General features: G+C 44.4%; 1 protein-coding gene and 1 long non-coding RNA gene across 2 annotated transcripts; both read right to left on the bottom strand.

Annotated features, from left to right (window-relative positions):
- Positions 1–3,825: 3,825 nt before the first annotated feature.
- LOC143818262 (speedy protein 1-B-like) lies at positions 3,826–5,338 on the bottom strand. Its single transcript, XM_077299616.1, has 3 exons — positions 5,260–5,338; positions 4,925–5,090; positions 3,826–4,555 (listed from the first exon to the last, which is right to left on the bottom strand). Exons 1-3 carry the CDS (start codon positions 5,328–5,330, stop codon positions 4,493–4,495), a joined length of 300 nt encoding a protein of 99 aa, XP_077155731.1. The 5' UTR covers positions 5,331–5,338; the 3' UTR covers positions 3,826–4,492.
- Positions 5,339–5,939: 601 nt separating this feature from the next.
- LOC143818261 (uncharacterized) lies at positions 5,940–19,542 on the bottom strand. The gene is made up of 3 exons (XR_013224425.1): positions 19,431–19,542; positions 15,361–15,468; positions 5,940–6,034 (listed from the first exon to the last, which is right to left on the bottom strand). It is a non-coding gene; the product is annotated as an uncharacterized LOC143818261 (long non-coding RNA).
- Between the last annotated feature and the right edge of the window lie 4,086 nt (positions 19,543–23,628).

Below are 23,628 nucleotides of genomic sequence, written 5' to 3'. Positions count from 1 at the left end.
ATATAAATTGTAATCCATCACTGCGCCCCCACTAACTATAAATGGCCAGTTTCCCCACACAATAAATATATAAATTAATTAGCAGCTGTACTCTTAAGGCCCCGTCTCACTAAGCGATTTACCAACGATCACGACCAGCGATATGACCTGGCCGTGATCGTTGGTAAGTCGCTGTGTGGTCGCTGGGGAGCTGTCACACAGACCGCTCTCCCCAGCGACCAACGATCAGGGGAACGACTTCGGCATCGTTGAAACTGTCTTCAACGATGCCGAAGTCCCCCTGCAGCACCCGGGTAACCAGGGTAAACATCGGGTTACTAAGCGCAGGGCCGCGTTTAGTAACCCGATGTTTACCCTGGTTACCAAAAAAAACAAACAGTACATACTCGCCTTTCGGTGTCCAGGTCCCTTGCCGTCTGCTTCCTGCTCTGACTGAGCCGCCGTACACTGAGAGCAGAGCGCAGCGGTGACGTCACTGCTGTGCTCTCACTTCTCACTGTACGGCCGGGAGTCAGTGAGAGCAGGAAGCAGACGGCAAAGGACACCGAAAGGCGAGTATGTACTGTTTGTTTTTTTTGGTAACCAGGGTAAACATCGGGTTACTAAGCGCGGCCCTGCGCTTAGTAACCCGATGTTTACCCTGGTTACCAGTGAAGACATCGCTGGATCGGTGTCACACACACCGATTCAGCGATGTCAGCGGGGCCTCAACGACCAAAAAAAGGTCCAGGCCATTCTGACACGACCAGCGATCTCGCAGCAGGGGCCTGATCGCTGGTACGTGTCACACATAGCGAGATCGCTATGGAGGTCGCTGTTGCGTCACAAAACTTGTGACTCAGCAGCGATCTCGCTAGCGATCTCGCTATGTGAGACGGGGCCTTTACTCCCTATGCCTATTCAATACACTCCTGCATCCTCAATGCCCACCAATCTGTACCTCCCACACCCCCAATTTATTATATTTACCTGCCCCCAATTCATTATGTCATGTGCACTCTCTCTTCCACCCCCTATCAAATCATTTTGTATCCCCCACCCTCAATGCAGCATAATTTTCTCTCCCGCACCCTCAATTGATCATCATTTACTGTCCCCATCTACCAGTCTTAATTCATTATCATTTGCTCTCCACCACTTTCAGCTCATCATCATTTGTTCTCCCCCACCCTCAATTCATCATCATTTGCTGTCCTGACCCTCAATTCATAATTGTTTGTCCCCACTCTCAATTCATTATCGTTTGCACTCCCCCACCTTCAATTCATTATCATTTACTGTCCTCACCCTCAATTCATCATCATTTGCTCTCCCCCAGTCTCAAGTTCATCATTATTTGCTCTCTCCACCCCCTACCTCAAGTCATCATTTGCTGTCCCCCGTCCTGCACCCCCAATTCATCATTATTTGTGCTCCCCTCACCTCAATGCATCATCATTCATGTTCCCCCTTCCCAAACCTTAAATTCATGATCAACTGCTCCCTCAAGCCCATTTAATTAATTTTATATAAAAAAAAATGTTTTTCAAAGTTAGCTCACATATGCTCCCCTGCAGGTGCAGCTCCACTTCTGGTGTCATGGAGAGTGGGGCCCATACTTGCCGGTGCTTACTTGATGACGTCATTATGCACGCCCCATCATCAGCATGTCACAGAAAAGGCGGAGGGACTCCCTCGGAGTTGCATGTCTGTTCCGTGCAGCCCAGGAAGCTTACCTGTGCTGAAATGTGCACCGCCGATGGCGGCGTGCCGGCCCTCAATACTTTATTACACCCTGGGGCCCGGTGAGCAGCAGCACAAGAGGGGGGTACAGACTGAGTGCGGGCCCCCCTCTTTTGCTTCTGCTCACTGGGTCCCATACAACACTAAGGGCAGTAATGATCTGATATCTGTCCTGGCCACACATGAAAGTATAAAATAAAGACTCAGACACATCGAAAGTTTAAATAGTGTGAAGTTTATTATATGCTTTTTATTTGCTGGTTGCCTCCGATCACTCACAAAGAGCGTACAGCAACACTCAGGACAGGAAAACCCCCCAGTGGTGGAAACCTGTAGGGAAACCATGGCTGCTGTACTGCCCTTCCTCCAGGCATACTAAGGGAGGTTACCACTATGAAATACAAGTGCCAAAAAATAACAATTATGTGTAAAGTACTGTATACAGTGTGTCTATGTGTACAGCATATGGGGTGTCTGTGTATGTGTATGTATGTATGTTGTCTCTGTACAGTGGGATGTGCATGTTCTGTGTGTGACTATTAAGGGTACGTGCACACGCTGCGGATTATGCTGCGGATCCGCAGCGGTTTTGACGTTGCGGATTCGCAGCAGTTTTCCCTGAGTTTACAGTACCATGTAAAGGAACAGATGATTGGTCTCGGGGAGACCAAAACATCCAACACCGCGGATACACCATCACGTGTTTCTCAACGCAGTGATCCAGAACACTGCCCCCATCCCTTATGGGAAATGTGCAAATGCATGTAGGATAGCTGCGGAGGCACCATCACGTGTTTCTCGACGCAAGCAGTGAATAGCCAGACCTTTCCCCGGGAGGGAACAACCACGGGAAGGGCAGCATCCAATAAAGGAAAACATCCAATACAGGAAAACCACCTATGCCAAGCATGGTTTCCATCCACAGACAGCTGTTTCGGGGTGTTTGCCCCTCATCAGTGTGGAGTAGGAATCTGGCTATTAGGAGCAGTGTAGTAAAAGGCTGTGAAGGAACAGATGATTGGCCTCGGGGACACCATCACGTGTTTCTCAACGCAGTGTGTTTGCCCCTCATCAGTGTGGAGTAGGAATCTGGCTATTAGGAGCAGTGCCTAGTAAAAGGCTGTGAAGGAACAGATGATTGGCCTCGGGGAGACCAAAACATCCAACACCGCGGAGACACCATCACGTGTTTCTCAACGCCCCGAAACAGCTGTCTGTGGATGGATACCATGCTTGGCATAGGTGGTTTTCCTGTATTGGATGTTTTCCTTTATTGGATGCTGCCCTTCCCGTGGTTGTTCCCTCCCGGGGAAAGGTCTGGCTATTCACTGCTTGCGTCGAGAAACATGTGATGGTGTCTCCGCAGCTATCCTACATGCATTTGCATATTTCCCATAAGGGATGGGGGCAGTGTTCTGGATCACTGCGTTGAGAAACACGTGATGGTGTCTCCGCGGTGTTGGATGTTTTGGTCTCCCCGAGGCCAATCATCTGTTCCTTCACAGCCTTTTACTAGGCACTGCTCCTAATAGCCAGATTCCTACTCCACACTGATGAGGGGCAAACACCCCGAAACAGCTGTCTGTGGATGGATACCATGCTTGGCATAGGTGGTTTTCCTGTATTGGATGTTTTCCTTTATTGGATGCTGCCCTTCCCGTGGTTGTTCCCTCCCGGGGAAAGGTCTGGCTATTCACTGCTTGCGTTGAGAAACACGTGATGGTGTCTCCGCAGCTATCCTACATGCATTTGCATATTTCCCATAAGGGATGGGGGCAGTGTTCTGGATCACTGCGTTGAGAAACACGTGATGGTGTCTCCGCGGTGTTGGATGTTTTGGTCTCCCCGAGGCCAATCATCTGTTCCTTCACAGCCTTTTACTAGGCACTGCTCCTAATAGCCAGATTCCTACTCCACACTGATGAGGGGCAAACACCCCGAAACAGCTGTCTGTGGATGGATACCATGCTTGGCATAGGTGGTTTTCCTGTATTGGATGTTTTCCTTTATTGGATGCTGCCCTTCCCGTGGTTGTTCCCTCCCGGGGAAAGGTCTGGCTATTCACTGCTTGCGTCGAGAAACACGTGATGGTGTCTCCGCAGCTATCCTACATGCATTTACAGTACCATGTAAACCTGTGGAAAACAAAATCCGCAGTGCACATGCTGCAGAAAAAAACACGCGGAAGCGTAGCTTTGTTTATTCCGCAGCATGTCACTTCTTTGTGCGGATTCCACAGCGGTTTACAGCTGCTCCATAATAGGAATCCGCAGGTGTAAAACCGCATGTGAAATCCGCACAAAAACCGCAAAAAAAAAGCGGTAAATCCGCTGTAATTCTGCAGGTAAACCGCAGTGCGGTTTACCTGCGGATTTACCAAAATCAGTCCGGAAAGATCTGCACACCAATCCACAGCAGATGCACGTGCCCTAATAATACTTCTCTCCTTTCTCCAGTTCTTCATCTGTCACGTCTTCTAGCTGTTCTTCTTGTAGGACCAGCAGCTAAGTTTCCCTTCCAGCCATGTTTTTCTCCTTCCAGGTCCAGCAGCTCTGTCCCTCTTCCCGCCATGTTCTTCTCCTTCACGTCTTCTAGCTGTTCTCCTTCCAGGTCCAGCAGCTCTGTTCCTCTTCCAGCCATGTTCTTCTCCTTGTGGGTCCAGCAGCTCCTCTTCCAGGCATTAGATATTCGCATTTTCCTCCTTCTTGCATGGAACGATGTTACAGAGAGAGCAGGGTAGGGCATTATTCCTCCTAAACCAACGAATTGCTCAGCTGTGATGGATATTCCTATCTCTCTTCCATGCCCAGTGGTCAGGGTCTTGTGCCATGATCTAGAATGAAATAAGTGACTATAATCAGAGTTTAAAGGGAATATATCACCATTAATCATAATCCAATTTGCATGTATTTTAAACCTGATGATACTGGTGTGATGACTGAAAATCCATGGCAGAATGACTTAAGAATCACCTATTAAAGTTTTCTTGAATGATATTGAAACAAACATTTCATGGGTCCAGCTATTGCTTCGTTCATAAAATGCTCTGCCTAATATCAGGATTACACTACCATTTTGACGTGGCTTTTCAAAGTAAGTACAACTGCCCCATCAGGTCTAAGGGATTTATTTATGTATACTGTTTATATTGTGATATCTATTTATAGATCAGCTTTATATTATTATTGCTTTTATTGCTAACCAGATCACAGGTAGCCCGATCCACCCAGGCCCGAAATCCCATCCTGGTGAGAACATTGCGGAATTGTAGTAGTCGGTCCTTCTTCGTGCTCCACGTCCATCCAAGGGCCCAGCGGTAGATCTCCTGTTGATATTGCACGTCTTCTTCAAACTGGTTCGCTAAAAACCTGGAGGGAAGAGAAATGAAACCAAATAAATTGTAATCGACTTCAGAAGAAAATACAGAAATATAGCAACAAATGCAATTACCATGTATTTAGATGAGTGGTAGAAAATATATTTTGGTTTTACAATAAAATAATTTATAGACATAAATGTGTAATAATAGAGACTCACAGAGCTGGAAAGAAGAAGGTTCCATACTCTGAAGATCGAAGTCCTGCTCTCCTGAAGTAAGTGACGACCATGGCGAGGAGATACTAGAGGGATGAGAAGCAGAGTTAGAGGGTATATATATAATACAGAACATATATATCTGTATATTACTATGTTTGGTAATATCTGGCCACTATTACATAAGAATAAGCCCTTTATTTCCCTATGATGGATCTTCTCAAATCTGGATGATTTCTTATCCTTCACTACAAAAATACCTTGTCTGAAATCTTAAGACAGCTGTCCCTGGCTAGAAAACACCTGATGTATTCTTCTACAAAAATGAGAAAAATACAGTATAATTATTTCACTATGAACTTTGCAATGAAAACCTTTTTAATGCTACTAATCTAAAATTATCGGTGTTGTAGAGCTCTTCATTAGTGATGGATTATCCTCAGGATAGCTCATCAGTATCAGATTGGTGGAGATTTGGCCCCTGACACCCACTGATCAGATACTGAAGAATTGTCCTAGAGATATGCTGTATCATACTAGGTATAATTATAGGAGGCTGAGGGAGAATACTTCCCTACATGTTTCTCTACCATTATACACATAAAATAGATTAATATAAAAATACATGACATATAATCTAGTACTTTATATCTGGAAACCTTGTAATGTGCAATGAGTCTTACCAAGGAGTGCGGCGAAAGCTGCCCGCTCTTCTGGCTGGGGGTTGTCATCTTCTGTTTTCCTCCTCTTGGCCACTTCCTGGGTGGCAGACAGTGAACTGTGATAGAAGAGGTAGATAAAATAGTATTAGGCCTCCAGCACATGGTCGTACTATGGCTACACATAATGTCTGAGCTAGAAGGAGCCATAGTAGAAATCTATGGGCCCATCCTGTACTTCTGCCTCTGCGTATCTGTTACTGAGTGGGAATTTCTCATTGATTCTCATTGATTCCTATGTATTTTGCATTCATTCACACTTGTGCATTATTACAGGAGTCTTTTGATACTGATAATGACTTGCAAATGTAGTAAATATGTAGTGGTGTTGTGTAATGGTCACTATGGATTTGCCGCTGTAAGTGTATGGATTGTGATGACTGCAGTGATGTAACCTCATCTACTTATCACTAGAGATGAGCGGTGTTCGAGTCGAACTGTTCGCCAATTTCAAATTCGAGCTGTTCTGGGTGGTGTTCGAGTTGTTCTACGAACCTGAACAATTTGCTTAAAATTCGGCTGTTCGAGTTTCTGTTCGATAACTGTTCGTTCACCAAAAGCCTAGCTTGATTTGCACATTAAAACTGTTTATCATTGTTAATGGACTGTTAGTGTATATTGGGCGGGGGATAGATCTGTGCTGAAATAACGCCGATCTCCATTTTTTTTTTCTCTTTCCCGCATCTACAGAGGGGCGGTGCAGTCTCTCAGCCTATCAGCAGTGCGCACACACACAGCAATGTGCATGTGATGCACACAAGCAAGGGCATGTGTCATTGGCTGTGTATGTCACATGTCCTTGCCCTATAAGAACCAGCCATTTGCCCCGTCGCCACCATTTCCTCACTGCTGCAGCTTAGTGTTAGACGGCACCGCTGCTGCTGTGGGCGCTATATAGACTAAGAGTGTTTTTTTGGAGCGAGTTGTCAGAGAGATAGGTTTAGGGAGTCGGGAGGAGTCGAAACTAGTTGTAATATCAGCCCTTTTCAGGGTAGGTTACAGCAGTTCATAGCACTGTTTGCCAGGCAGGTCTGAGCCAGTGCTGTGCAAGTGTTTGTCACAGCATTTGGTGTAATCTAGCTCAGCCAATCCTTTTGGGCTAGTAGCATTGTCTGATAGTCATCTGAGTAGCCCGCCTGTGAAGCTAGCTACACCGCCTGTGTATCTCAATTTTTACTGCATCTAACCCAGTAAATCGTTTTGGGGTTTTGGGCTTAGTAGCATTGTCTGCACGTCAGCAGAGTAGCCCGCCTGTGAAGCTAGCTACACCGCCTGTGTATCTCTATTTTCACTGCATCTAATCCAGCTAATAGTTTTGGGCCTAGGAGAAGTGTCTGCACGTCAGCAGAGTAGCCCACCTGTGAAACTAACTACACCGCCTGTGTATCTCTATTTTCACTGCATCTAATCCAGTTAACAGTTTTGGGCCTAGGAGCAGTGTCTCCACGTCAGCAGAGTAACCCGCCTGTGAAACTAACTACACCGCCTGTGTATCTCTATTTTCGCTGCATCTAATCCAGTTAATAGTTTTGGGCCTAGGAGCAGTGTCTGCACGTAAGCAGAGTAGCCCGCCTGTGAAACAAACTATACCGCTTGTAAAATCTCAATTTTCACTGCATCTAATCCAGTTAATAATTTTGGGCCTAGTACCACAGTTTGGCCACTCAGTTCTGCTCGGTTTTCATCCATCGGTTGTTGTGCCAACAACTACAGATACAGAGTTGCCAATTAGTTAAGCACTAAAATGAGTGGCAAAAGGCCTGCTGCTGGTGGAATGGGGAATAGGCGTGTTGGAAAGGGAAAAAAAGGTTGTGTCCGTGGGTAGGTGGTAAAGCAACAGTAACATCTGCAGAAGAAAGACCATCTTCCAGCCAAAGTAAGATGTCTACTTCTTTTCGTGGACAATCTGATATGATCCCTTTCTTACGACCATCGCTACAAGCATCTCCAAAAATTCCAGATGAGGCACAAAAACAGCAGGTGCTTGAACAGATATCAAGTGCTCGTTCAAGTGGGCTCTCCTCCATGTCAACTTCAACATCACAACTACTCCAGTCCTCAGAGTTGTCACCCCAATCGCACTTGCTTCCTCACAGCTCCCAAGTCTCCAGCTGCCCGTCTGAGCATGGGGTGACACACATGGTTGAGTCTGTAGAGCTGTTTACGCATACTATAGCCTGGGAATCAGAGGTCTGCTCCAGAACTTCTGTGAATCCAGACGAGGAAATGATCTGCACTGATGCCCAGAATCTTTGTGAGTCGGATCCAGGCCCAGATGAAGAAGGTTCTGAGCATAATGTAGACCCTCGTTCCCAAACTGTAACTCCTGTTGGTGGAGACAATGAGGAAGATGATGATGAGACTGAGATACCTGATTGGAACGAAAACTTTACTTTTCGGTCGGGGCAGGAAGAGGTTGGCTCTGAGAACGATTGGTGTGAGAACACAAAGGATGATGATGACGAGGTTGTAGACCCCACTTACTGTCAAAACCCAGTCCGCCAGTCCATGAGGTCAGCAGAGGAGGTGGAAGAGGATGCTAGTGACGAGTCTGATGACGAGGTAATGGTGCGCCTTCCTGGACAGAGACGGAGTACTGGAAGCACGTCAACAACTGCATCCTTAACCCCAACTGTGCCTCAGACCAGAAGTCGTGGTGGCTCTTCAGGTTGCACGGGCTCTAAGCCTTGCATAGCCTGGGCATTTTTTGACATCGCAAAGGATGACCCAACTCATGTTGTCTGTAAGATTTGTCAACAAAATCTCAGTAGAGGCCAAAAAATCACTAGCTTCAGTACTTCATGCATGAACCGTCACATGGATATGAGGCATAAGATGCAGTGGGAAGCTCACTGTGCTACAATGCGGCCTAGTGGGCCGGGTCAACCACCGTCTGCCCCATCAAGTGCATCCGCGTCCTCTTCATCCTCTGACTGTGGGTACAGCAGTCTTACTTGGTTTTGGATGCAGACCTTCCACCTCTTTACCCGCAACAGCCAGTGTGATTGGCAGGTCGTCAGGACATTTGCAAGTGTGTTGTGGATTCTGTTTGTGGGCTCCCTCTGGTGGTTACTGCTGGTACTGGGTGACTTTGGTGGGTTGCGGCCTTTGGTTTCCACCTGTCCATCAGTGGCTGGGTGTTTCCTATTTTACCTGGCCTTTCTGTCATTCCCTTGCCGGCTATCAATGTATTCAGATGTGCTCTGTTTGGTTCCTGCCTACCTGCTCCCAGATCTTTCAGGATAAGCTAAGTGCTGATTTTCAGTTGTTTGGTTTTTTGACCCGCTTGCTTATTATGTCTCTATGCTAGCTGGTAGCTCTAGTGGACTGAGGTTCTCCCCATGTGCCATGAGTTGGCACATGGGTTCTTGTAATCTCAGGATGGTTTTTGATTAGGGTTTTTTGCTGACCGCTCAGACCCCTTTTGTATCGTTCTGCTTTCTAGTTTACAGCGGGCCTCAATTTGCTGAACCTATATATATCATCTCTATGTGTGTGCCTTCCTCTCATTTCACCGTCAATACATGTGGGGGGCAACTATACCTTTTGGGGTTCATTCCTCTGGAGGCAAGTGAGGTCTTATTTTCTCTGCAGTACTAGTTAGCTCTTAGGCTGGTGCGTGGCGTCTAGAACCAACGTAGGCACGCTCCCTGGCTATCTCTAGTTGCGTTTGTCAGGCGTAGGGCAGCGGTCAGCCCAGGTTCCATCACCCTAGAGCTCGTCCGATATTTTGTATTACTTTGCTTGTCCCTTGCTATCCCTAGCCATTGGGATTCATGACACAAGTGGAAACACCTGCTGGTGTTGAGCGCTCTCCGACATCGACACCACATTTTGATCAAGGCAACATAACATCTCTGCCTGCATCTTCCTCACAGACCAGCAGTTTGCCAGGGACACCCTACTCAACTCCGTCTAAGCATGGCAGCCAGCCCTCAGTCCCTCAGATGTGGACAAGTAAAAGACCATTTCCTCCTCGCCATGACAAAGCTAAGAGGTTGAATTTCTCCATCTGCAAGCTGTTGGCTACAGAAATGCTGCCTTTCCGCCTGGTTGACACAGAGGATTTTCGAGACCTTATGTCCGTCGCAGTGCCCCAGTACCAGATGCCCAGTCGCCACTACTTCTCAAAGAAAGCTGTGCCTGCGCTACACCAGCATGTCGCACACAACATCACCGCTTCCTTGAGAAACTCTGTGTGTGACAGGGTGCATTTCACCACAGACACTTGGACGAGTAGACATGGACAGGGGCGTTACATGTCGGTGACTGGGCACTGGGTAACTACGGTGACATCAGGAGAAGGGGCTGCTGTCCAAGTCTTGCCTTCCCCACGAGTTGCTCGTTGATCCTCTGCATCTAGAAGTTCCTCCACTGCTTCTGCCTCCTCAACCTCCTCTCGGTCCTCCACCTGCACCCAAAGCCTGTCTGGTAATGCCACCCGCGTTGTAACTGCGCAGAAGGAATCCTGCACACCTCCTCACTATGCTGTCACCAGGGCTCAACGGCATCAGGCAGTGTTTACATTGAAATGTCTGGGAAATGTGAGTCACACAGCTGAGGAGTTGTGGTCAGCTCTGGAGACCGAATTCCATCAATCGTTGTCTCCACTCAACCTGCAGCCAGGGAAGGCTGTGTGCGACAATGCTGCAAACCTGGGTGCGGCCCTTTGCCGGGGCAATGTCACACACGTGCCTTGTATGGCTCACGTTTTGAACCTAGTTGTCCAGAAATTTTTATCCCACTATGCCGGACTAGATGGGCTTCTGCAGAGGGCACGGTCGCTGTGTGCTCACTTCCGCCGTTCGCATCCCGCAGCTCGACGACTTGCATCTCTACAGAAGTCGTTGGGCCTGCCAGTTCACCGGCTGAAATGCGATGTGCCCACACGGTGGAATTCAACTCTGCACATGTTGCAGCGACTGTGGCAGCACCGACGAGCCCTGGTGCAATACGTTATGATGTATAGCCTGGGCCAACGAGATCAAGAGGTGGGGCAAATCACGCTGCAGGAGTGGTCTCAGATCAGGGACCTATGCACCCTTCTGTACAGTTTTGAAATAGCAATGAAGATGTTTAGTGCTGACGATGCCTTTATCAGCATGACCATTCCGGTGATTTACATGCTGGAGCACACCTTACACAGTGTCCGGAGTCAGGTGGTGGAACAAGAGGAGGAGGAGGAACAGGAGGAGTCGTATGCGGAAGGGATCATATCTCCAAGGTCAAGAAGGTTGGCAGCACCAAGGCGGCTGGCATTGGAGGCTGGGGGAGAGGGATTATCGAGGGCGCATGGTAGCAGCCAAACTGTTGAGGGAGGTGGAGGAGGTGAGGAAGAAGTGGAGGACGAACTGGAGCTGGGCATGGAAGACTCATCAGATGAGGGAGACCTTGATCAAATTTCTGTTGTGCGAGGTTGGGGGGAGAGGGCAGACGAAGGAAGCATGATTCTCACCTCGCCACCACCAAGACAACAAGGACTTGGTCCTCCTGGATGCGCAAGACACATGAGTGCCTTCTTGCTGCACTACCTGCAACATGACCCTCAGATTGTCAGAATCCGAAGTAATGCCGACTACTGGGTTGCCACACTCATAGATCCCCGGTACAAAAGCAAATTTGGCGAAATAATTCGTGCCATAGAAAGGGATTCACGCATGCAGGAGTATCAGCAGAGACTGTTACAGAATCTAACATCTGCTTTTCCACAAAACACCAGTGGTGCACATAGTCAATCTCTGAAATCTAACTTGCCAACCGTGGGACTATCGAGTCATCACTCTAACCGTAACAGTAACATCGTATCTGGTGGTAACAGCAATTTTTTCCAATCGTTTCAAGATTTTTTTAGATTATCCTTTGCAAGGCCACAGGAGACAAGAAGTCTGATGCACAGCCAACGCCTAGAGAGGATGGTACAAGAGTATCTCCAAGTTAACATCGATGCCATGACTGTGGAACTGGGCCCTTGCTCATTTTGGGCTTCCAATCTTGAAAAATGGCCTGAGCTTGCCACTCACACCTTGGAGATCTTGTCGTGCCCCGCAGCCAGCGTTCTCTCTGAACGTGTGTTCAGCGCTGCTGGTGGTGTGCTGACAGATAAGCGCACGCGGCTGTCCAGTGACAATGTAGACAGACTAACGTTCATCAAGATGAACAAATCCTGGATCTGCAAGGATTTTTCTACCCCTGTGTCATCTTGGGGAGACTAAAAGCTTGATGATTTTTGAAAATCACCTCACCAATCGTTTTCAAAACCTCTTGCGAAATTGATGCCTCTTAAGTGGTGTCTGTGGCCGAATTTTTTGAAAAAATGGAGACTCTTTTATTTAGTCCCCTTGCTGAGTTTTACATGACGTTGCCATCGTCAATTCCAGGTGAGTGGGGTCGTCTGCAGAGTTGTTTACTCATACTATGGCCTGGGATTCAGAGGTCTGCTCCAAAGCTTCAGTGTCTGCTAGTCAGCAGAGTAGCCCAGCCACCCACCGCCTGTTTACCTAAGTACTATTTTTAACGGCATCTGGCCCAGGAAATCCTTTTGGGCCTAGTAGAATTTAGTGCTACTCAGCAGCATACCCCACCCATGAGCAAGCCACATGCCTGTTTACCTAAGTACTATTTTTAACGGCATCTGGCCCAGGAAATTCTTTTGGGCCTAGTAGAATTTGGTGCTACTCAGCAGCGTACCCCACCCATGAAGCAAGCTACACCGCCTGTTTACCTAACTACTATTTTGTAACGGCATCTGGCCCAGGAAATCCTTTTGGGCCTAGTAGCAATTTGCTACTCAGCAGAGTACCCCACCCATGAAGCAAGCTACACCGCCTTCTTTCTTTCTCAATCTAACCCCTCGGCTCTGGGGTGTCCACTCTCCCTCCAGCTCTCTCCTTCTCACAGGTGGACTACCGCATGTTTTCACACTGTGGCGAATCTTTTGGGCCCAGGCATAAGAAGTATTTGAGGTAATGGATAATATGTGCTGCCTTACAAATGTCCATGACGACATATTCGAGGAAGCAACTAAACGCCTCAAATAGTGAGCAGGATATGGAGCACCCCATGGGCAAACAGCGATCTATGTAGTATGCTCCTTCACAGAAGCAGCCCAATGGGAGGACACTATTCGGAGGCACAGGTAGTAACCGGAACGCCCCCTCAATGTCTGTTTTGGCCAGTAGTGTGCCCCTTACCAACCTCTTGACCCGCCTGATTGTCTCATCAAAGGAGGTACAGTACATAGTACTGTACTTGGTTCCACGTCGATGTTGTCATTTACTGACCTGCCCCTTGGATATGACAAATGGTGGATTAGTCTGAATATATTGGGTTCATTTTTTGGCACAACTAACCAATGGGGGTACCACTACGTCTTCTAAGGAAAGTGTTCTGAATGGACCTGCCGCCATTCCACCTAAAGATATTTATATTTTTTTTTTTTTTGTCAAGACGTCTGGGTGTTGGTAGAGTGAGTTTAGATTTTTACTCCAGCCTTTCTTGATTTTAGAAGGGCATGACATGCCTATATCTGTGTCTCCTCCTCCTTTTACTTCTCCACCTCTTTTCTTTTCGCATGACTATACAGTGCCTACAAGTAGTATTCAACCCCCTGCAGATTTAGCAGGTTTAATAAGATGCAAATAAGTTAGAGCCTTCAAACTTCAAACAAGAGCAGGATTTATTAACAGATGCATAAATCTTACAAACCAAAAAGTTTTGTTGCTCAGTTAAATTTTTATACATTTTAAACATAAAAGTGTGGGTCAATTATTATTCAACCCCTAGGTTTAATATTTTGTGGAATAACCTTTGTTTGCAATTACAGCTAATAATCGTCTTTTATAAGACCTGATCAGGCCGGCACAGGTCTCTGGAGTTATCTTGGCCCACTCCTCCATGCAGATCTTCTCCAAGTTATCTAGGTTCTTTGGGTGTCTCATGTGGACTTTAATCTTGAGCTCCTTCCACAAGTTTTCAATTGGGTTAAGGTCAGGAGACTGACTAGGCCACTGCAACACCTTGATTTTTTGCCTCTTGAACCAGGCCTTGGTTTTCTTGGCTGTGTGCTTTGGGTCGTTGTCTTGTTGGAAGATGAAATGATGACCCATCTTAAGATCCTTGGTGGAGGAGCGGAGGTTCTTGGCCAAAATCTCCAGGTAGGCCGTGCTATCCATCTTCCCATGGATGCGGACCAGAAGGCCAGGCCCCTTGGCTGAGAAACAGCCCCACAGCATGATGCTGCCACCACCATGCTTGACTGTAGGGATGGTATTCTTGGGGTTGTATGCAGTGCCATCCAGTCTCCAAACGTCACATGTGTGGTTGGCACCAAAGATCTCGATCTTGGTCTCATCAGACCAGAGAACCTGGAACCAGTCAGTCTCAGAGTCCTCCAAGTGATCATGAGTAAACTGTAGATGAGCCTTGACATGACGCTTTGAAAGTAAAGGTACCTTACGGGCTCGTCTGGAACGGAGACCATTGCGGGGGAGTACGTTACTTATGGTATTGACTGAAACCAATGTCCCCACTGACATGAGATCTTCCCGGAACTCCTTCCTTGTTGTCCTTGGGTTAGCCTTGACTCTTCGGACAAGCCTGGCCTTGGCACGGGAGGAAACTTTCAAAGGCTGTCCAGGCCGTGGAAGGCTAACAGTAGTTCCATAAGCCTTCCACTTCCGGATGATGCTCCCAACAGTGGAGACAGGTAGGCCCAACTCCTTGGAAAGGGTTTTGTACCCCTTGCCAGCCTTGTGACCCTCCACGATCTTGTCTCTGATGGCCTTGGAATGCTCCTTTGTCTTTCCCATGTTGACCATGTATGAGTGCTGTTCACAAGTTTGGGGAGGGTCTTAAATAGTCAGAAAAGGCTGGAAAAAGATATAATTAATCCAAACATGTGAAGCTCATTGTTCTTTGTGCCTGAACTACTTCTTAATACTTTAGGGGAACCAAACAGAATTATGGTGGGTTGAGGGGTTGAATAATAAATTACCCTATGAAAAAACTTTTCACAATTTAAAAAAAAAATAAACAAAGAAATTACATTATTTTTTGCTGCAGTGCATTTCACACTTCCAGGCTGATCTACAGTACAAATGTCACAATGCCAAGTTAATTCCAAATGTGTAAACCTGCTAAATCTGCAGGGGGTTGAATACTACTTGTAGGCACTGTATGTAGTTGTGACTTTTCCATGTGTTTGTTGTGTCTTCTGAGCAGTTTGTCAGCTTTTGGACACCTTTTAAGGTGTTTTCTATGTGTTTTCCATGTGTTTGTATGTGTTTGTGTTTGCCTGCCATTGGTTTCAATGGGGTTCGACGGTGTTCGTCGAACGTTCGACGAACAGTTCGTCGAACACGGCCCTGTTCGACGATCCGAACCGAACCCGAACACTAGGGAGGTGGCTCATCTCTACTTATCACTCCTCTTCATACTGGGTGATCAGTTCTCTCTTCCGCTTCTTAATGGCCATCTTTACTCTTCTTCCTGGAAACTAACATACAGAAAAAGGAAAAACCTGAATATACAGATCATGACTCTTTCTATAGGATCCCTAGTAGGGTAATACTGCAAACCTAATGTGTAACCCAAAACGTAACTACCACAGCCTGCATTACATGGGTTGCAGTATTGCAACTTTATTGATTTGATTGGTACTTAGTTGTAATACCCAACATGACCCATTGACAGAAGTAGCGCTATAATAGTAAACAAAACAAACCCTATTTTCTACTTAAAGCACCACCCCAGCATTTTGTTTCTACCGCTTGAGTGGCGCTTAAAATGTAAGCTACCTGCCCCTGTTCGAATACTCACCTTCCAGCGGCCGGTACTCCGATCCCGTGGCGCCATCTTGTGCCCGTAACTTCTGACCTGCCGCAAGTCAGAAGTTACGTCACAAAAGCTTAATGTCTATGAGAGCCAGAACGAGATTCTCATAGAGTTATATTAAAAATTGACCTCTATGCTGCTCCACGAAACACTGGAGATCATGGCAGGTCACTTTTAACCGACAGGAGACCAACAGGAGCAACACTGGAAAAGGATTAAGGGAGTGGCAGGTGAGTATGAGACAGGGGCCAGGAGAATCACATAAAAAGCACCACTTCAGCAGTAAATAAAAAAAATGCTGGAGTGATGCTTTAAAAAATATATACAGTATTATCGGTCATCTATGTCTACCCAGATTTTATATCCTATGATAAGAAAAGACTGCACATATCTACAGTACAGACCAAAAGTTTGGACACACCTTCTCATTTAAATAATTTTCTGTATTTTCATGACTATGAAAATTGTACATTCACACTGAAGGCATCAAAACTATGAATTAACACATGTGGAATTATATACTTAACAAAAAAGTGTGAAACAACTGAAATTATGTCTTATATACTAGGTTCTTCAAAGTAGCCACCTTTTGCTTTGATGACTGCTTTGCACACTCTTGGCATTCTCTTGATGAGCTTCAAGAGGTAGTCACCGGGAATGGTTTTCACTTCACAGGTGTGCCCTGTCAGGTTTAATAAGTGGGATTTCTTGCCTTATAAATGGGGTTGGGACCATCAGTTGTGTTGTGCAGAAGTCTGGTGGATACACAGCTGATAGTCCTACTGAATAGACTGTTAGAATTTGTATTATGGCAAGTAAAAAGCAGCTAAGTAAAGAAAAACGAGTGGCCATCATTACTTTAAGAGTTGAAAGTCAGTCAGTCCGAAAAATTGGGCAAACTTTGAAAGTGTCCCCAAGTGCAGTAGCAAAAACCATCAAGCGCTACGAAGAAACTGGCTCACATGAGGATCGCCCCAGGAAAGGAAGACCAAGAGTCACCTCTGCTTCTGAGGATAAGCTTATCCAAGTCACCAGCCTCAGAAATCGCAGGTTAACAGCAGCTCAGATTAGAGACCAGGTCAATGCCACACAGAGTTCTAGCAGCAGACACATCTCTACAACAACTGTTAAGAGGAGACTTTGTGCAGCAGGCCTTCATGGTAAAATAGCTGCTAGGAAACCACTGCTAAGGACAGGCAACAAGCAGAAAAGACTTGTTTGGGGTAAAGAACACAAGGAATGGACATTAAATCAGTGGAAATCTGTGCTTAGGTCTGATGAGTCCAAATTTGAGATCTTTGGTTCCAACCACCGTGTCTTTGTGAGACGCAGAAAAGGTGAATGGATGGACTCTACATGCCTGGTTCCCACTGTGAAGCATGGAGGAGGAGGTGTGATGGTGTGGGGGTGCTTTGCTGGTGACACTGTTGGGGATTTATGCAAAATTGAAGGCATACTGAACCAGCATGGCTACCACAGCATCTTGCAGCGGCATGCTATTCCATCCAGTTTGCCTTTAGTTGGACCATCATTTATTTTTCAACAGGACAATGACCCCAAACACACCTCCAGGCTGTGTAAGGGCTATTTGAAGGAGAGTGATGGGGTGCTTCTCCAGATGACCTGGCCTCCGCAGTCACCAGACCTGAACCCAATCGAGATGGTTTGGGGTGAGCTGAACCGCAGAGTGAAGGCAAAAAGGCCAACAAGTGCTAAGCATCTCTGGGAACTCCTTCAAGATTGTTGAAAGACCATTCCTGGTGACTACCTCTTGAAGCTCATCAAGAGAATGCCAAGAGTGTGCAAAGCAGTCATCAAAGCAAAAGTTGGCTACTTTGAAGAACCTATAATATAAGACATAATTTCAGTTGTTTCACACTTTTTTGTTAACATGTGTTAATTCATAGTTTTGATGCCTTCAGGGTGAATGTACAATTTTCATAGTCATGAAAATACAGAAAAATCTTTAAATGAGAAGGTGTTTCCAAACTTTTGGCCTGTACTGTATATTATGGGAAACACAATCTCAAATACAGATACCATAGTCTACAGCAGGGGTGTCAAACTGCATTCCTCGAGGGCCTCAAACCATGCGTGTTTTCAAGATTTCCTTCTCATTGCACAAGGTGCTGGAATCATTCTGTGCAGGTGATTAAATGATCACCTGTGCAATACAAGGAAATCCTGAAAACATGACCTGTTTGCAGCCCTTGAGGAATGCAGTTTGACACCCCTGGTCTACAGTGATGTCCCGGGGTTGTCAACCAGGACTAATATGGGTATGTACCCTATGGAGCTCCCAAACAACATTTAGCTACAAAAATATGGAGCATGTTAACCACCAAGCAAATTCAAAATACTTTAAAAAATATAACTTTAATAGCATAATATATCATAACAGACAATCAATATATCACAAATGAAAAAACAGAGCTATTTGAATTCGGCCAAAGGTGCACAAGTAAAACATTGGTGTTACACCACAGTCATAAGGCATGGGAAAGGTAATTCATATAATAAAACGTGTGCCAATTACCCCTATCAAAATAGTGGTGCATATAAAATGACAGTGCAAAGTTTTATTTGACATGCAGGGTGATGGCACACTCCCTAATGCTACATAACGTATTTTTGGGACTATAAGACGCACTCTTTCCCCAACATATCTATATTATACTGATTGTACTGTGACCTGTCATATAAACCGCTGCATATATCCGCTACCTCCCTGTGTAGTAATTGATGATCCAGTACAAAATTCTTCATATCTCCACTATATGTATAACTATTATATACACACTAATAATGGCCATGCACTTCTAAATATTGTATTTGGGAATTTCTAGAAAAAATATGTGGCCCCGTGTTTTTCAGATTAATATTTACACATTGTTATCCACATTTTAAATATGTATTCAAAGTCATCAAATTTTATCCTATTTATCCATAATCACCCCATTATCTACAGCTCTGGCAAAAATGAAGAGACCACCACATCAAAACCCTGTAATGGGCAGCCCAATCTCCAGACCTGAACCCCATTGAAAACCTCTGGAATGTAATCAAGAGGATGATGGATAATCACAAGCCATCAAACAAAGAAGAACTGCTTACATTTTTGTGCCATAAGCAGTGTGAAAGACGCATGCCAAGACGCATGAAAGCTGTGATTAAAAATCATGGTTATTCCACAAAATATTGATTTCTCAACTCTTCCTGAGTTAAAACATTAGTATTGCTGTCTCTAAATGATTATGAACTTGTTTTTTTTTGCATTTGAGGTCTGAAAGAACTGTTTTTTTTTTATTTTGACCATTTCTCCTTTTCAGAAATAAAATACAAAATTTATTGCTTGGAAATTCAGAAGTTTATATGTCAGAAGTTTATAGACTAAAAGGACAATTTACATTTTATTTAAAAATATACCTATAAAGAGAAAAAGCAGACAAACTGAAGATTTTACAGTGGTCTCTTAATTTTTGCCAGTGCTGTATATTATTTGGGTTTTTTTGGTGAAATCATTTGCTATTTTACATGTGATTGATTGCTTTCAGTATATATCCCAACTGTCAATATCTGGAATGACATAAATCGGCAGTTTATTCATCACACAATGATTCTCACCTCTGTAGAGCGGCCGGTGGCGGCTGTCTCCCAATCAGCAGGTAACGATCCGGGTATAAATCCAAAAAGTGTCGCTTCTAGGAATTAGTAAGGTGCCTGTCTTATCTCTAATAGAGCTATCGCAGACTGGCACCAACTGATGGTTTTTTCTTTCTCCGAGTTCAAATCCTGCGATGCTATTGGTTGATGGTTGAGGCACATGATGATGCATGCGGCGCTAAATTTAAAGGGGAAGCGCATTCTAATAATGTTATAAGGCGATACAGTATATTACTTTTATATCTATCTTTGTAGTTTTCCTCTTTATTCCAATTAGTGTATTTAGGGAAGTTGTCATGTTATTCCATTTATTAACTGATGTTTGGGAAATGGCAGCAATGAAAGCCCGATGTAATAATGATGACACTAAAGTCATGTGATGAATGAAGTGTGATGTGTAACATGTTCACTAGATCGTCCAATGTGTATGAAGAAAGAGAATAATTGTCATCTGCTTTCTTGATCCCTGTAAAGTCATTCTTTAATCCACTTAACTACAAGGTCAATTTTCATTGTTGCGTCTTTGTTCCTCCACTTTTCCCAATCTCACAACTTTTTTGTTTTTCTGTCCACATAGCCATATGAGGTATTGTTTTCTGGGGGACAAGTTGTACTTTTGAATGACTCCATTCAGTTCAACACATAGTGTACAGGAAAACAAAAAAAAAATTAAAAGCGAGGAGATATTATAAAAACAAAAAAGGAATTCTGACATTGCTTTTTAGGAATTGTTTTTACGGTGTACTTTTTGTGGAAAATATGACTTCAGAATATGAATCTGCTCATCAATACGAACAATTACAGCAATACCAAACATTTCCAGTGTCATGAGTTACCATATGTTGGAAGAGCAATTGTATGAAAAATGTACCAGTTTAAACTAGTAGCATCGCTACCAGGGGGGGGGGAAGGGGGTACAGAGGGTGCGGCTGCCATGGGTCCACCTGCTTTTAGGGGCTCACTTGGAGCTATGCTCCTTCTAATTGTATTGGCCTGAGCAGTGGGTCGATATAGTTAAACTCTCCGGCAGAGCAGGGAGACACGATCTCTCTGCACTGCTGCTATGAAGCCGGGGATCTCCCAGCACCAGGACCCCCGCTTTCATCACAACTTCACTGTGTCGGTATCCTAGATGCATCTACAGTTGAAAACAATCAGCTGATGTTTCCTCCCCATCATTTTTCCTCGGCGTCTGGTTTGTCAGCAAACCAGGCGCAATGATGTCGCAACATGGCACCTGCTATGCAAAGATTCACAGCGCTTGCTGTAGAGACCAGCAAAGCGGGAGAGTGAGGAAGAGAGGTGAGTATTGTATTTTATATTTTTTTAGAACATTGTGGTGGCTAGAATATTGTATGGTCGTCTATTGAGGTACATTGTACCATACAAAAGACTATAAGATGCATTATGTTGTATGAACTATAGGGTGCATTATAATTTATAGAGCATTATGTGGTGTATCATAATGTATGGAGGACTATGGGATACATTATACTATACAGAGGACTATGGGATACATTATTCTGTATTGACTATGGGATGCATTATACTATACAAAGGACTATGGGGTGCATTATGCTGTATGGATCATGGGGTGCATTATGCTGTATTGACTATGAGGTGCATTATACTATTCAGAGGATTATGGGGTACATTATACTATATGGACTATAGGGTGCATTATACTATACAAAGGACAATGGAATGTATTATATTGTATGCATTATCGGGTGCATTATGCTGTATGGACTATGGGGTGCATTATGCTGTATGGACTATAGGTTGCATTATACTGTATGGGCTATGGGGTGAATTATACTATACAGAGGACCATGGGGTGCATTATACTGTGTGAACTATGGGGTGAATTATGTTGTATGGACTATAGGGTGCATTATACTATATGAATACTATGGGGTGCATTATGCTGTATGGATTATGGGTGCATTATACTGTGTGGATGACTATGTGGTGAATTATACTATGCAAAGGACAATAGTGTGCATTATACTGTATGGATTATTGGGTGCATTATACTATACAGAGGACTACGGGATGCATTATGCTGTATGGACTATGAGATATGCAAAGGACAATAGTGTGCATTATACTGTATGGATTATTGGGTGCATTATACTATACAGAGGACTACGGGGTGCATTATGCTGTATGGACTATGAGATGCATTATACTATACAGAGGACTATGGGGTGCATTATATTATATAGATGACTGTTGGGAACATTATACTGTATGGAGTATGGGGTGCATTATACTATACAGAGGACTATGTGATGCATTATCCTGTATGGAGTATGGGATGCATTATACTATACAGAGGACTATGGGGTGCATTATACTGTATGGAGGGTTGGATGAAGGTCACAGTTGGGTGATCATATGATGTAGAGGTCATCATACTTTTCTGGGTGAGTTGTAGGGTGCATTACAGTAGGGTCATCATACTGTGCGTGTGGAGGGTACTGTGGAGGATTTCACTGTGGTGGTATCTTAAAGTGTCTGTGGGGCACTTTTGTTGACATCATACTTTGAGTGCAATGATAGGGTTCCAGTAGGGGGAACATTAGAGGGCACACAGTAACAAACAGTGGGTGCAGAAATAGGGACACATACGGCAGCAGCCGCTCAACATTGGTGTACAGCAGGATAAGAGCTTTGTGCAGGTTGGGGTTAGATTTAGATGGTGCCTGAAATGTGAGAAATCATATGTATTTTTGTTGTAATCTCTGCAGCCGAGTCCTGGCTGGAGTAGTTGTCATGCCAATCTGGGCAAGATGGAAAAGACGGGAAAAGTAAATGACTCCACCAAAAAGAACGTCAGCTGTAAGTCAGCATCAATAACTGTACTGTAATCCCTTATTAATTCTGCAGGACTAGTATCTACCACTATATAGTCATCATATAGCGATTTTATCCTTGTTGGTCTTTCTATATAGAGTTTTTTTTAGTAGTAGCAGGGTCATCTACTAAGGTTTTCCTACATCCTCTATTAGGGTGTACCAACATATAATTTTTGAATTTATGAACGAGAATTTTAACAATATGGTGAACATGAATTCCCTATAAAAAATAATTTTATTTACAAATATTTAAAAAACACGTTCCCAGTGGTTTTATGGCAAAATATAGCGAAAAAAAGTATCGACCAAGGTCTAGTGCATACCCTATGATAGACCTTATCTATCTCCTGCCTTTCTGTGGAGGTTGGCACCCGAAATGTGAGATTTTTTTGGCACCCCCACTCAAACGTAGGCTGTCCCTCACTGCCCTATCTCACCCTATGTTGAAAGGTGAGAAAACAATAATAGAACAGAGATGAAAAAAAGCAAAAAAATGGTAAAAAAAAACAAAAAAAACAAATGTAAGTAAACAATCAAAACCAAAATGATAAACAGCCTCATTAGAGTTAAATAAACTTTGGGTTTCACCCTATACAGTTGCTCCAAATTTGTATTGGCACAGGAAATGGTAAATACAAGGCCAATACACTGTTTTATGATCTTTGACCCTATTGCAGCATAATTTGCTTATTCAATAAATCTGCTGGGTATGCTTCCAGACTACTAGATGCATATGCAAATTATCACTAACACATAAACTCATGCTATATCACATCCAGTCAATAGGAACCAATATGAAAGATAACTTATCAGATATAGGATGTGCCCCCGTGTGCCAACATAGTTGTTATCAGGGTTACCTGGTTAGGTGTCCACTCAGAAGCTTTGAACCACATGAACCAAACCCCTAACTACGCCTTTGATTTAAACTAATAGTTTTCCTTTGAGTACTAGTAAAACTTGCCTAAAAGGCTAAACAAAAGCTGTTTAGTAGCTACTAGATAGTTAAATATGTTGATCCCTTGGTTGTTGTTCAGTCGCAGTCTGGCACCTGCCTTCCCTGTGACCCGGCAGAGATTGGTATTTCCTTTCCTGTATGCCAATAAAAGAACTAGAAGAAAAAATATCAAGGCCATTATGTGGTACCAATAATAATATAGGGTGGGCCATGTATATGGATACACATAAATAAAATGGGAATGGTTGGTGATATCAACTTCCTGTTTGCGGCACATTAGTATATAGGAGGGGACAAATTTTTCAAGATGGGTGGTGACCATGGCAGCCATTTTGAAGTC

Source organism: Ranitomeya variabilis, chromosome 3, assembly GCF_051348905.1.
Source record: "Ranitomeya variabilis isolate aRanVar5 chromosome 3, aRanVar5.hap1, whole genome shotgun sequence".
In the NCBI taxonomy this organism is placed as follows: Eukaryota; Metazoa; Chordata; class Amphibia; order Anura; family Dendrobatidae; genus Ranitomeya; species Ranitomeya variabilis.
This window is presented reverse-complemented; position numbering and strand designations above follow the sequence as displayed.